At 41.0% G+C, this 15630-nt stretch overlaps 1 protein-coding gene across 1 annotated transcript in view; it reads left to right on the top strand.

The window, feature by feature from the left end:
* prkar1b (protein kinase, cAMP-dependent, regulatory, type I, beta) overlaps positions 1-15630 on the top strand; it is a 63979-nt gene that overhangs the window by 39475 nt on the left and 8874 nt on the right. The window contains exons 6-9 of the mRNA XM_053337891.1: positions 3145-3191; positions 6349-6507; positions 11753-11813; positions 14257-14378. Of these exons, the coding sequence (XP_053193866.1) occupies positions 3145-3191; positions 6349-6507; positions 11753-11813; positions 14257-14378 (389 nt within the window). The remainder of the gene's footprint in view (positions 1-3144; positions 3192-6348; positions 6508-11752; positions 11814-14256; positions 14379-15630) is intronic.

Here is a 15630-nt window from a genome sequence, read left to right as displayed (position 1 = left end):
ATGACAACATTGACACATGATGAAGGCAATGTTCTAACAGGTTTTTGATCTTCTGAGTTGCACTGTCTCAGCATAAATTAGATCAACCTAGCCACAGTTATTGATCAGTTAATTGTTTTTTTTTGTATTTTTTCCCTCTATTTCCGTCTCATTGCCTCATTCACACATTCCCCCAGTCTGCACCAGATGTCAGACGCTAAAGCCTTCAATCTAGACATCCGTATACTGTTGAAGGAACACAGAGCCTAGCAGGGCCAGACTGTATTTTTCCAGTGCCCCCCACTTAAAGTCCTATCAAATACAGACTCAGACAGGTTAAACCACATATTTAAAACACTAAAACCACATATTCTCTCAGACAAATGTCCAGCATTACATAAAACCATGTTCACACCTGCACAAAATCCCATAGGTACTTGGAGTATATCTTCCAAGCACACACTGATAAACACTAAATGAGGGAAAACTGTCGGTGCTTAGACACACACTTGATCACAGACTCACTCAGGCACCCCCACCTACTCTAAGACAGCAACCAGGAATATATCAGCCCTAATTTGGTGATAATAAGTCTAGCTAACTTTGCAGGCCCCTCGGTCCCAGACAACCCATTGTTATATACACTATAGAGTGTGGTATACAGTATATACAGCGCTGATGTCATTGCTAATGTCTGGACTACTGTACAGCTTCAAGAAACCACCCCTGCTACTGGCCCATCACACACTATTTAGACACAGCTAAAAGTTATCGACTGTGTGGCTCGAGTGGTATTTAAACAAAGGGAGAATTTACTCTATCATAACATGCAAAATGAAGAGTGGAGATGTTTTCATTGTTTCTCATATATATGCAACCTTGCAGTCATTAGCAATTTGATATTGTGAAGAGAAAATTAAGACTAGTTTAGAATAGAATTTATTGTTTCAAATTGGAAATTTCAAAATGATAAGTCAACACATTGTTCAGCTTTATGGTGCACCAACATCGTGGGAACATAACATATTAGCAGTCAAGGATGTAACCCATGTTCTCCTATAGAGCGCAGCCAAAGAACCTTAGCAGTGTGTGCGACAATTAGCTTGTGCTGAAACAAGGCCACTGAGTACACAGCATATATATGTGTGTGTGTGTGTGTGTGTGTGTGTGTGTGTGTGTGTGTGTGTGTGTGTGTGTGTGTGTGTGTGTGTGTGTGTGTGTGTGTGTGTGTGTGTGTGCACATTCTGGTCAAATATTTGCCTGGGCTCTCAGGCACAGGGGGATTGGTAGAGCGCAACACAAAGACTTGAGAACCAAAGTGATAAAAGACAGGAAGAGTAGAAGAAAAGAAAGACAGAGTGAGAGGGAATTGAAAGAGAGATAGATGAGATGAAAGAAAGAGAGAGAGAGAGACAGGGAGAGGGAGATAGCGGAGGGCCAGGTTGCAGCAGGTTGTGTGTGCGTGTGCGTGTGTGTGTGTGCGTGTGTGTGTCTGGGGTCTCCACTAGGACAGACTATCAGACAGACAAGAAGCATTTTGTGTGACAAATAGGGCTATATGATTAACGAGCACTCTCCACTCAGTATTAATTAGCCGTGTGAACTCCTGTGAACTTTACACACAGGGTGCTCTGAGCCTTTCAACTCCTCAGGTGAACATACACACAAGAACACACACACAGTCGTACACACCCCCTCTTGGTACCTACGAAATGCATACACATGCATACTTGTGTCATGTAGACTCATGCATCATTACCCACTTGTACCTCTGAATGGAGTTGCATTTATATCTTAGTGTAAGAAGTAGCTGCAGGGAGAGCTTCACAGCACTCATGCATGTGGCTGTCAGACCTTTTTAATAATTTCCCCTGAGCCCTATGTAACAGATAGCATAATTAAAGGAACACTTTGCCATTTTTCAGCCTTATCTCCAGACGAGATGCTTTCAGCAGACATCGGCCAACCAGATACCATGGCTCGCTTCAAGTCGCTTTAAAGGCACAGAATGCTTCTATCAGTGACACAATAGTGATCCAGTCAGCAAACCTGACAATTTGAGTTGCCTGTGGTGCATATTTGATATCAATCCAGCAATGAGTTGTGATGGATCTAGCCTTTTAGAAATGGAGAAAGCTAATATTAGGTATTCTTACTAAAAATCAGCTGCTGCACCTTTTTTTTATGTTGGCATGAAAATCTCATTTTTCCTGACCAGTGAGTCCTAAAATGGTCACTGCACAGAGAATAAATCCTGATTTATCCAGTAACAGCAAAAATGATTAAGCTTGGCACTCGGGCCATACTTAATCATTTTTGCCCTGCCAGTGGTAAAGATCCAATAGTAAGTCTGCATTTTTCATCCACTGTACAGTTTTGTTTTCTAGTGTGCAATGAGCATTACAGCCTTGTGTACACTTCCTGGTCTTGTGTTTCTTTCACATTCATACATACTCATGAATTTGGAATTGTTTCCATTTAACTGTATTTAAAAAAAAACATAACTATTAATGTCTGTGTTGCTTTGTTTTTGTGTGTGTTCACTGTTGTGTGTAAGCCATTATTATGCCATGATGTTCACTCTTTTGAACTGCACTTTGATCATCGATTAAAAAAAGAAAAGTCTGTTATATTACATTATATTATAGTTCAATTCTATGAATCTCTCTCTACTTAACATTGTACTGAGGTGTTGTAGTGCTTCATGCTCAGGCAGCACAGTTTCAGAGTTTCCACTATTAAGCCACACAAGCAGCAGTAATAAATACTGCTGTTGCTGCAACTTTCTGCCGGCGAGGGCCCTATTTCACGAAGATATTGGCAGGGCCAGCAAAATATGCAGTTTGGAGGAGGCTTTTAAGCTAGGCCTTCCCTGAAGATTTTTGAGGCCTTCAATTTCTAAAGAGCAGAAGAAGGAGAAGGAATGGACGTAGAAAGACATGCAGAAGAGAGTTTGAGAAAATGTGTTCCTGTGTGTCTTAATATCTAAGTTTTAGGATATTCAGATCTTCTAGTCCAAGTGTTTGACAAATGAATTTAAGCTCTTACTGTACATTGTCTCCCATTTTGGTTTAAAAATGCACCTTTAAGAACTTAAGCAGGAGGCTGATATTTTTTTAGGCTCTCTCTAACTCTTCTGTTTTTTTCTTCCTCTCTCCCCTCCAGGCGATGAAGGAGACAACTTTTATGTGATTGACCAGGGTGAAGTGGACGTAAGTGGCCGACAAGTAGTCACAGGCACATACACAAAAACACTCTTTCATTTTCTCTTTACAGTCAATTCTTCCATTATTTGTGAAGGGGATTAAGCAAACCATGTGAGGATTCCAAAATGCAGTTTGTCTACATTAGCTTTTATTCACCTTTTTCAAGGGTAGGCTATAAGAGGGATTTGTGCCTCAGTGGGAAAACCCAGCCTTCCCCACTTATGTTGAGACAATGTTTCCCTCTAACAATGGACAGGTTGTATTGGATTGCCCTCATGTTTTGTTTTCTTCAAAGTTCGGTTCCACTCGGATGACAATCTGAACGTGGCGCTAGAGTCCTGTGCACTGTGAAGCAGACAAACTGAGAACGTCTTTTGTCTTAGTGAGCCTGACACAGAGCGATAAAGTTAAGTGGAGAGATAAAACAGGAGCTGACGGAAAGTTAAACAGGAAGTGACCTTATCGGCTTACAGCGTACCAGACTGAGAGTGGGCAAGAGGTGGAGAAGCAGGTTGGCAAGCTTTGCTGAGCGTGACACAACTTAGTCAACCCACCTGAAAGAGACAGAAATAAGGGAGTGTATAAATACTGCATGTAGAGATGATGCCTTGATAGAAAGACTGTATAAAACCAACTTTCACCAACAGTGTTGCATTGACTTGCATTTTTTCAGGTGATGCCTTGTCAAATGTGATTAGACATGTTATGGGCCCCATTGCTAGAAAAGGAAACAGTAAAATGCCATGATTGTTTTTTACAGAAGGTTAGTTATGTGCACATACAATCCTTTATTTGGTCAAGGTGAAAGATAGGAAATTTAGCAAAGGAAAAAGCAGAAAATATATGCATACTTGAGACTGACTTTAGATAATTGACTTTATTGTCAATTGTTTGTTTGAAGCTATTATCCTGTGTACAGATACTCTGTTTTTTCCTTCTTCTGTTTTTCCCTCTTTGCCTCAGCTATCTTCAGTTTATGGTAGTCTTGTTTAATATCTGTGATTCAATGTATAACTCTCCTAAGACCAAAACATACCACTACCAAAGCGTGGACATCAAAATAAGTAGCCATATTCCCTAGGCTATTTGATATTCAGACACCTAATTTTATATTAAATCCACTGTTGGACTGGCCTGGTGTAATCACAGTCTGTCTTTATTGTCTCCTCCAATATGTTCAGCTGGAGGTGGTTCTCTCTGAGCTGGGACTTCAACCTCTCCCTGTCTGCCACTGGTGAATCTTTGGCATCTGGTCCCACAGCCAGAACTATGTCACCCAAGTTGGGGGAAGACCTCTATCCTTAGCCTCATCCCCACCAAAACCCTGTGCTCGTTTGTGTCTCCTTTCCCCTCACACCACCATCCTTTGCTCTATCTTTACAGATAGTTGCTGCCTCCCAGCCACAACTCAGTCTCTAAACTACTTCAAGCTCAGTGCCGAGGTTATTAAAGTCTGGAGATGTCTCTCATTAGGCAGGGGTGTAAATCTGCCGGCATCCCATAAACTGCCTGAAAGCTGACAGCCACTGCCACTGATGTAAACACCCCTTCATGTCTGCACAAAAATGTATTCGCTTACAAATGGTTGATGTATTTATATGGGTGTACCACAAAGGAAATTAATACTTTCATTCCAAAATGTGAGATGATCTTGTTGGAAAAAAATGCTAGTTGTAATTAAATATTAATTATCTTTAAATGGCGATGATTAAATCTATCACTTTGCAATAATTCACTCTACTACTATTACCCTAATGCAAGTAATGAAATTGTAAGAAAAGCTTTTATTTTATTATTATTTTCTACTGTGGATATGGCATATGGGAACAAAACTAAATAAGTGCTGCCAAATAGACGAGGCATTGAGACAGACATTGTCTCACACACACACGTAACCTCAAACAGAAATACACAGCGACTCTGCCTGCTCATCCACTTTATGGCACTTGTGATTTGTTGCTTCTTAATTACCGCCAGACACTCACAGTTTGCTGTAGATACAATTACATATTAAAAATTCATGGACAGCTGCAAGACAGTATACGTTATTCAAGACTTGAATTGTTTCAGTTTTTCTTCTGCACACTACTTACTCAGTACAGTAGAAGTTTCCATATTCAGTCCCTATGTACCACCTTTTCTGCAAGTTTTGTTTTCTCATCCATATCTGATCTCATTTGGACTTACTGATGATTGTTTTATCAGTCAGTAACAACTTTACCTTACTAGGCATAGAGTAGCATGGAAGTGTGTTAACCGTGTGGGATCACATGTACAACAAAGAAGACTGAACAAAAGTGCAGGTCAGGAGATAATTGAAGACTGGGTCAGGAAACTGCTGAGAAAAAATACTACTACCTTTACCTGCTCTGATGTAACACTTCATTCATAACGGTTGTTCTTCTAAGCTTGACGTAACCATAGCCAGCACTATTTGAAGCCACCCCAGTTTATAGTAAAGGATGAGTCCCCTGTGGTCTACTCTGAGCCTTGGATAATAGCTTGCAACAATTCTGGCAATTCATAACAGCCACTGGAGAAATAAAACTTCCCTCTCTCACTCCCCTTTTCTCTCTGTCTTATTAAGTCAACAAGATAGTGGATAGTGTGTCGACAGGTGAAACCGTAACAGCCCCGGAGACAGTCTGAATGTGTCTCATTGAGGTCGTATTGTCTGTAGAGCTAAAGTCACTGGCCTAAATAGAGCTCTGTGTGTGTGTGTGTGTGTGTGTGTGTGTGTGTGTGTGTGTGTGTGTGTGTGTGCGTGTGCTTGTGTGCTTGTAAGTGACCAAGCATGTGAGAGTGCATCTATGTGTTTTAGATCTGAGAGTAAACTCACAAAGTCTACCACAGTTCCCCATCCTCCATCACTCCCAAATCAAAGGGAAGGCTCAGCCAAGACAAGACAGAGGAAATAAAAGGGATGGATGGAGAGATAGGAGGGATAGAAGACCTTTTAGGAGGGTCTCATCTGAGGGTTTAGTTGGGCTCAAATACTTACTGACAAGCCTAGCCAGCATATCAAATAGCCCCGAAACAGAGGAAGGGGGAGAAGAAGGGGAGGAGAAGGTGTCTCAAGGTGAATAGAAAGGCTGAAAAGACAGGAAAAGAATCTATAACATCCTCTATCTCTATCTCACTGTGTTTTTTGCTCTTTCTGCAGGTTTATGTGAACGGGGAGTGGGTGACCAGCATTGGAGAAGGAGGTAGTTTTGGAGAGCTGGCCCTGATCTATGGGACACCCAGAGCTGCCACAGTGAAGGCCAAGACTGATCTTAAACTGTGGGGAATCGACCGAGACAGCTACCGGCGTATCCTGATGGTATGAATCTTAAGATACTGACTAATACAACTTCAGTACTTAAGAACTAGGTGTATAATCATTCACTATCCCTGTTTTTTAGAGAAGAGACTCCAGAAATGATGTACAGTAATGCACATCGGCATTGTGATCACATCAGCAATAACACATGCAGTATAACCTGGTTTAATTAGTGAAACCAGTGAAAAAATCATGCTGTGTGGCAGAAAAAGTGCTGTATTGCCATTAATGAGTTCTATGACATTTGATGATTTACACCTACCCTAGGGGCATGTGTGTAACTATTTAGTTTGTTACTTATAGTTATGTTGTAACTTATCTCCATGGTGCAACTGCTTTCTGATCTGCGCCACTTGTTTGTAATTAACCGCTGTCTCTAATGTCTCAGTGGCATCTTGATATCTTGACGACACCATAGCACAGTAAACAGTAAGCTTTACGCTATATTCAGGGAGTGATAATGGTGGTGGTGTGGTATGCGTGTGGGTGGGTGTTGAGGGGAGAGGAGTGGGTAGCTGCCGCCGATCTGTTTGTATCAGGTGGCCAATACTTGTGGCATCAGAAAGTAGGCAAAACTGAAATTGTTTGCAGAAGTTGTCACTTGTGTGATCCTAATTATTTCCAATACACTGCACATATGGAAATGGTAACACAACTCAAATATTCACAGTAAAAATAGAACTTTAACTTATATCAGCCTTTGCATCACAACTTCCTACTTTCTTTCATTGCACAAAAATGTGGTTAGTTGCACCCTTTTTTGCTCTCAGAAGGACACTTGGAACACATAAAATCGATACTCTTCCAATTATTCTATAAAAAAAACTTCCAAAAAAGAAAAAAAAAACAGACACCATACAAAAGTAAGTGTGATGTATGCATAATAAAAATGTACTGTAATACACTATCTACACTCTTACCATTTGTGGTCCTTCACTTGCAATACTGTCTCCCACTCAACCACTTAAACACTCCTTAAACACTTAAAACAGTTACCTTCATTTTTATGGGTTCATGGCTCAAAATACACACGCACCCCCCCCCCCCCCCCCCCCACACACACACACACACACACACACACATACACACGCACACACACAGACTCACACAAGTGTATCCTCCTGATTTAATGTTTCTCTTGATCTGTTTCTAGACGAAGGAAGGGCAAAGAAAAATAGAGGGTGGGAGTAATGGAGTGCTGTGGAGTCAACTCTAATGCCTTTATGCACACTTTCCCGCTCGACGAGTTTATCTAGCAGGAATGTCTAAATGTTTAAACTGGAAACACAAGGTGCTCTGCCCTATCTGTCATACTGATTCACATACACACACATGTTGGGTGCTGTTATAATGATTAATTACTGTGCGTGTGTGTGTGTGTGTGTGTGTGTGTGTGTGTGTGTGTGTGTGTGTGTTAATCACCATGCCTAACTAAATACTTCCTCAAATGTTCCTAACCCCTTTCTTTAAATAAATTAGATAGCCTCCAATTAACCTTCCGTACCTCAGAGTACATCTAAGCTGTGTGTCTGTGTGTCAAACATTTGAACCTGCAGCGATGGAAGAAGATCTGTTCTTGGACCATTCAGCTCAGTGTAAAGTTGGCACTGGCTTTGCCCAGCACTCATGTCACCTCTTAAGCACATAGTTTAACTGAGGGCACAATTTGCCCTGGTAACCTTTCTTTGAGAGGATTCTCTTCCTTCTCGCTTTCTCGCTCTCCTGCTCTCATTCCTGCATTCCTTCCAGCAGCAGCAGGAGGGGAGACGGGGTGAAGCAGAATTCAATTATGTGAACCTGTAGTTAATTATTGCTGTCAATGATTTGTTAAGCTGTTTTTATAAAGTATGGTATTCTGGCAATGTCTCAGGCCAAAACACAATGAGCATTGTGTGTGTGTGTCTGTGTGTGTGTGTGTGTGTGTGTGTGTGTGTGTGTGTGTGTGTGTGTGTGTGTGTGTGTGTGTGTGTGTGTGAGTGTGTGTGTGTGTGTGTGTGTCTGTCTGTCTGTCTGTCTGTGTGTCTGTATGTGTGTGTGTGTAAAATTTGCTGAGTGCCTGCTTCTGCAGCTAGTGAGTTAACAGCTCAGGAAGGTGTCTTGCCGCTACCATCATTTTCATTGTTTGCACATATGCTTCTATTCTGTCCTGCCTCTCTAGTCAATGATGAGTGAACATTTGTATAGTTATAGACAAGTAAGGTAGGCTGATGATCTCTGATGAACTTTTCAAGAAAGATATCTCTAGCAGCCACATGCAAGGGTTATTAATCATGATATGCATCAAAAACAAAATTCCATGCGTAAAAAGCCAACTTGATTTAATTTCAGTTGATCAAAGTGAAGTTCACAGACCAACACCTTACCACCTGAACACAGCTGACGTTGGGTTATTACTGCGAGAGATGGGAGCATTGCTATTGGATGTTAAGCTGTGATCTTATGCAATCAATAGTCAACACATTGAATACTGCTTTGCATTCTGGATATTCATTTAAGCGGCTGCATAGATTTTGCACTATACTTTGTTGACTTTGTCTAAAAGATAACCACACAGCTAGACTGTATACTGCCATTTGGGGATGAAAAGTAAATGAAAAACCGTTGAGTCAATGAAAAGTTGATCCATTGTATTACTATAATAACAGCAATTGCTAGATGTCATCTACAACAGGTGCATGGAATAAATTAGGTTTAGAGAATGCCTCTTTGTTTTAGTACAGTGTTCTGTAGAACACTAATTCACAGGTGCATACAGAAAACACTATTATTAACACTCTCATGCTAATAATCCCTGGTCCCTACAAGTATTTCTTCTGGGAAATAAAAACAGATTTTGTCAGGTATTTATGGGATTTATCAACCGTAATACTTCTACTTGGAGATGTCACCTGTCGATGACACCACCTTTGTGTTATACCTTAATAAAGCACCTCATAACTCCACCGAATGACAAAAAAATGACATGCATCATAATCAGGATCCTCAAAACTGATCTTTCAACCACTGATCATACTGATGACCCATTTTATATAGAATAAGAAGATTTGATTGATCTTGTCATTTAAAATCAGAGCCAAGAAGCTCTTCCGTACCACCTCACTTCACTATCTTCTCCTTTTCCTGATTCAGTGCATTTAGTAAACAATGTAATACCATTCCCTGTGATAAATACACTCCATTGTGTTGTTGCCAATCATACAATACCCACCTTGTTGTGTCATCTTGGTATTTAACCACACACAGCTACAGACAAAGCCATTAACAAACTGACAGACCACTGTCAACAAACAGAACACAAGACGAAAGGAGACAAGAAAGGACAATACCAAGAAACTGGGAGTTGGGGGGTATGCATTTCGCATTGGACAGAGATGAAGGTGATGGGGATGGGGCGTAAGGTGCAGTTGGCTTTGCTCCACACCTTAACTCTTTGATGATTCTACCTCAAAGACAGCGGCCAGACACAGAGGCTGGCTCATCTTTAACCACGGGAGGGAAGAACACATTTGGGGAGTTTTATACATGAAACATGTGCTCAGGCCCTCCCAAGTAGACGAGAAGGATGTAAATGAGGAAATATGCCAATAATAAAAATGCATCATGTTCACTAAAAAATATAAATTGTAACTTAAAATCTAGAATCAGAACATTTTTTAAAAGTGTTTATTTTCATTTCATCCACCCTGATAAACCCCCATGTTGCTGACATTAGTTTGGCCCACCCAGCCCTCCTTCCTCAAGTCGCATAAATCAGACCTGCTGTGTAATGTAATGTTATGTATGCATGGTAAGCCTTTAAGCTTAGTGAGCCTGTCTGAGGAGCTCTATGGGGAGGCTATGAAATCAGGAGATAAACTCAACATCTCTTGCCGCTGTGGGAGATTGACTGCATGTGTGTGTTTGTAGGTGCGTGTGAGATAGTGTTAGTGGTAGAGTATACATGTGTGAGTGTTTGTATTTGCTTGCTTAATGAGCATGAAGTTTCATCTCTGCAGAGACAGCAACGATACATAAGTGGCAAAACTAAAAACAGACTGCTTGTGCCCCGCGCACGCACCTACACACACACACGCACACACACACGCTCTCGAATCATTTATCCAGGAGGGAGGCAATGCAGGCTAGAATTCCTTTAATCAAGTTGTTTACGATTTTGAGTTTGACGTTGGCTCACTTGGGAACATTTTCTCCCCTTTTAAGACAAAATGTGAAATTATATGAAATTAGAGGCAGCAGCGGAACTCAGGCACTTATGCAATAAAGACACCCCAAGCCTCAATATATCATTTCCATATGCAAAGGCAGAAACTGGGCGGACAAGATTGTTTCTCCTCACTCTCTCGTTTTGCTTCATGTTGCCGCTCTTGCTGAGCGGTTCTGTGTAGTGAAGAAGGGAAGAAAGAGAAACGCAGTCAGGGAAGGGGTCCTTTGGGTCTAGACTTGTCAGGAAGCACCTGATGTTCATGGCAGAGGCAGAGAGGGGAAAGTCCCTTGCCTGGTGGGTGGGGTGGGCCACACACACAGATACACACATGCAATGAACATTACCGCACAGATCATACACACCTCTGCAGGCATGACCCCATGAACTGCGTCTATACCATTAATGACAGATTACACTATACAGCAGTTTACATTTTTGTATTAATGTTTCCATATTTTATGAAGTAATTTCTGAGTACTGATATTTGTTCAATGTTAGCCTCAGCCTTCAAGACCATTTGTGACATACTAAGCTTTTATTACACTTGTGAGGACCAGTCAAATGAGTGACTTCTTAAAACAATTTCATCCTGAATCCAATGTGATTCGTGGATGCAACACAATCATGGTGGCAAAAGAAAAGTTACAGAATGATGTAAGTTTAATTGAAAGAGGAAGAAAGAGGGTGACAAATCTTTAAGTGTTATAAATGGAATGAATTCATCTATTTTACTAGAAGAAAATGTTTTGAATATCAGTCTGAAAAAAAAAACATTCTTTCATTTTAAAGGTATTACTGTCCATCACTCAGAGGAACTCTCAATTTTAAATCTATAATAACAAACAATTGCAGACTTTGTGCAAGGGCTCTTATTTTGTAGTACCAATACTCCATAGTGGTAATTATTTGAATTTTTTTAGATTAGGACCACAGTAAGACAGTATGAGGGAAAAAAAACATTCAAAAAACTTGTTTTTACCATTGCTACCACTACTGAGAGAGTGTGTCTAATGATGTATGTCTCTCTTCTTTGTTTTACAGGGCAGCACTTTAAGGAAGAGAAAGATGTATGAAGAGTTCCTTAGCAAGGTGTCCATCCTTGGTAAGTTTGTGTATATGTGTCATAGGGCATCACATCACATAATGAAGATTATACAGATTTTGCAGAAACAGTTTTTCTGCATTCATGTTGTTGATGTTGAAGCATGAGTGTGTTTGCACGTGTATGCTATGTAACACGTTCATTTTAACACAGAGTCATAGAGTCCAGAGTGCAGCCAGTTAAATCTGCCGAAGGCAACATATAGTGTAGATTAGCCCATATAAACACAGGCACATGTTGTCACACAGGGCCCATGGTTCAGCAAGGCCTGTATGTACAGTCCTAATCTTCTCACACTGTTCATACTAAAGCCAGTCACACTCTGCACTGTCACTGTGTGGACAATTAAAGAATAGAGAGTTAGGCTAAGCACTCTTTCCCACTGGAATTTGGATAACACCAAGCTATGCAGGCCATTGAGCTTCGTGGAAAGGAGAATGAGATTCATTCAGACTTTCAAAACGAGTTGCAATTGGAACTGACATCTCATCCCCTTCCACTTGATCGTGTGTGTGTGGTGTATAGACTAAGGCCATGCCCCCTGTACAGAGTTATTAGCTGGCTGAGTAAACACATACACTCAATTCAGGTCTTAGGAGAACGTCTCCGCAAGATCCACTCTCTTTTCATTCACCTCTTTTCTTCTGTGACTCCGTTTCTGACAGCCTTGTTGAGGCCTGTATTCAAATACCCGTCTCCCTCTTCGAAGTGCTTTTCCTTTCCTCTCTTCATTCCTCTTGCTGTCGCTCTCCTTCTCTACTCTACCTCTTTGTATTGGAGGAGGGGTAGGAGGCGGTAGTGTTTTTGTTTGTCTTTGATTTTTGAGATAACCACGAAATTGGGTACAAGCCCTTGATGTTGTGGTATGAATGGGGGAAAACAACACGTTCTTTGTCGCACACACACATTCAAAAGCGTCAGCATCCCAATGGCCAATTCCCTGTGTGCATACTATGTATGTGTGTAGCAAGGTGATCCAAGTGGATGCAGGCTCTGCGAAGCGTGAAATGTAGGTTCTTTAGTCAGCACATTTGTGTATCATGTTACCTGCCGAGCTGTTAAGGATCACTTCTATAGGAACTTACCTTTAGCTTTCGAGACAGACAGAGGACATCCATCTGGAGCTGGCAGACACCACGGCCCCAGCAGTGGGGACACTGGACACCTCCAAACCACAAGACTTTGCCTCAGTTAATCCTAAATACATACACATTTACACATACACACAAAAAGACACACACTGGGATCAGTTACTAAGCACATCAAGAGACAATAGTCAGAGACAAAAAGATTCCGCTGTACTTTTACGCCTTTAAGTCATGTCTTAGTCAAATCAAAACACTGAATCATCCTTTTATGTAGACAAAGCTAAAGCTGTAGAGTGAACACTACACTCACTTCACTACAGATAACTAGCATTCCTCATATAAATATCTATATTCCTATAAATATCAATATTTCTAAGTTGCTTAAAACTCCTAGGGTTGGAACATTTTTCCCAGTGAAATGTGTGACCGTCTATGTTTTTGGTTTCTGTGTGAATACCAACAGCTTCTAGAAATATCCTAACCTAACCACGTCACTGAACATGTGGTTGGACAGTCGGAAAGACAGCTGTCGCCACTGGCTCATACTGTAAGATCAACAAAAATGAAAAAGAATTTTAAAAAAGATCCGGTTTTGGCAGGACTCATTCACAAATAGTCCATTCTCTACATGGTTTCAAGGGAATTTTGAAATATACTATATTTTTAAAAATAAATATATCAAAGCATTCATGAGTTAGTCACTTTCTAATTAAATCTAAATTACATGTATTATGTTCAATTCAATATGAAATAATGTCATCTTAAGATAATGACTGATAATATAAACTCATAGAATTATAGATTGCGTCCCTGTAGTATAACCAAACCACATTTTACAGCAATGGATAGGAAACATTTAATTTAAACACGGATTAAGTCAGCTGGCTTGCACTTCCCATTATATTCCTTAGGTCACAGCTTTTTGCATGTTGTACATATTCACTTCAGCACCAAGTAGTTGCTCTTATCTACAGGAATTTAAGTTGAGCGAGTGTTTATCTCAAGGATATTTGACTTTCTTTAGGATAAAACCTTTGATCATTCTGTTATGGGATAATCAGATTTGAATTAGCTTCAAAGAAGACAACATTCTGTCAGCACAGCCCAGAATCAGTAGAACAGAGGGCTTACAGATTACAGGTTAGTTTCAGCTGGGTGTTTAGCTCCGTGAGGCTCCATGAGATGAGGGGAGGAGGTAGGCGATCTGGGATTTAATGACTGGAGGGACATCTTCTCAGACCATGAAACACACAAACACACAGAGTTTTTACTTTTGAAGAGTACATAAGATTGACTTGTAAAAAAAAAAAAAAAAAAAAAACACCAGCTCTTACTGATGCATTTTCTATTCACAGAGTCTTTGGATAAATGGGAACGTCTGACTGTGGCTGATGCTCTGGAGCCCGTCCAGTTTGAGGATGGAGAGAAGATAGTGGTGCAGGGAGAACCTGGTGATGACTTCTTCATTATCACAGAGGTAAATCTTTGTGCGTGTGCGTGTGTGTGTGCGTGCGTGCGTGCGTGCGTGCGTGTGCGTGCATGGGAGATGTAAAAAGGTCACAAGATGCGTACATAGGACAAGATGCATATATATGGTCAAATGCTGACCTGTGTGTTAGGAGTCACACGTGCGCACACACATGCTGGCTGAGTTGTACCAGTCATACACACATGGGACTTGTAGTAAATAATAACATGACAATGAATGTATGTATGTGTGTCTTGTCCTCCGTGACCCTTGCCACCCCCCAGAGTGTGATTTTGTTGAATTTTTGTTTTGTTACAGTTTGGTAGAAAAAGTAGTAGGTGCACCAGTAAGACATTATGTGTGGCAACTTTACTTCCCGTTTCCTGTAAGCTGTATGCGTTGACATATAGGGCCCAAAACCCTGTGTGTGTAATCAGCTGGACACCAGGCTTGATGTACATGTCATCATGCTGAGACGTTGGTGGGCTCTTTGCTGATCCCACTTTATTGCCACCAGCAGACAGACTACCCTCCTCTGTCACTGGCCCTCAACCACGATTCCTGTGCAAGGAGTAGCCCCCCTCACACTGGAGGCTTTGTTGAACTGGGGCCCCTGGCGCAGCTCCGTGAAGGGCCCCCCTGCCTGTCATCCTAACACACTTTTGATTAACTCCATACTTACACAGCTTTTGCCAGGGTCAATTCAAGAGAGCCCTGTGTGGGGCGTTAGGGGTGCAATCTGTGGTCATTTTGTTCTTGCCTCCTTGTTACTTCACTCATTCTTAGACTCAGCTTAGTGTGTCTCTCTCGCATTGTCACGCTATCTGTCAGTAATTGTCTGTCCATCTCATTCTATGTCTATCTTAGTGAGCAGTTCATTGCTTACAGTGCATGGGAGTGGTTAGGTGCAGCTAAGCCAGAGGAGGATTTTATCAAAGGTGGCGAGTGATGTATCGCCTCCTTGTACCTGTTTCGGCTCACTGTCTGTCTTTCTCCCTCCACCTGTTCTACTCAAGCACAACACTCCTCCCTTCCATCCATCTCTCATCCATCCTTTCACTAATCATGTTATGCCTCTCCTCAAATATATACATTACTGGATGTAAGTATATGTTAGTTTTATTTATCAAAGATTGGTGAGAAAATGAAACAAATGTAAGATGTAACTTTTTTTGCCAAAAAGTGTTCACTGTGGCCACAAGTGAAATTTACAGGATAGTGGTGAAAACTATGAAATATAGTGTAACAGTAACATAAGTAG

Source organism: Scomber japonicus, chromosome 18 (genome assembly GCF_027409825.1).
Source record: "Scomber japonicus isolate fScoJap1 chromosome 18, fScoJap1.pri, whole genome shotgun sequence".
Classification (NCBI taxonomy): Eukaryota; Metazoa; Chordata; class Actinopteri; order Scombriformes; family Scombridae; genus Scomber; species Scomber japonicus.
Note: the sequence above shows the minus strand (reverse complement) of the source record. Positions and strands in the feature narration are given on the sequence as shown.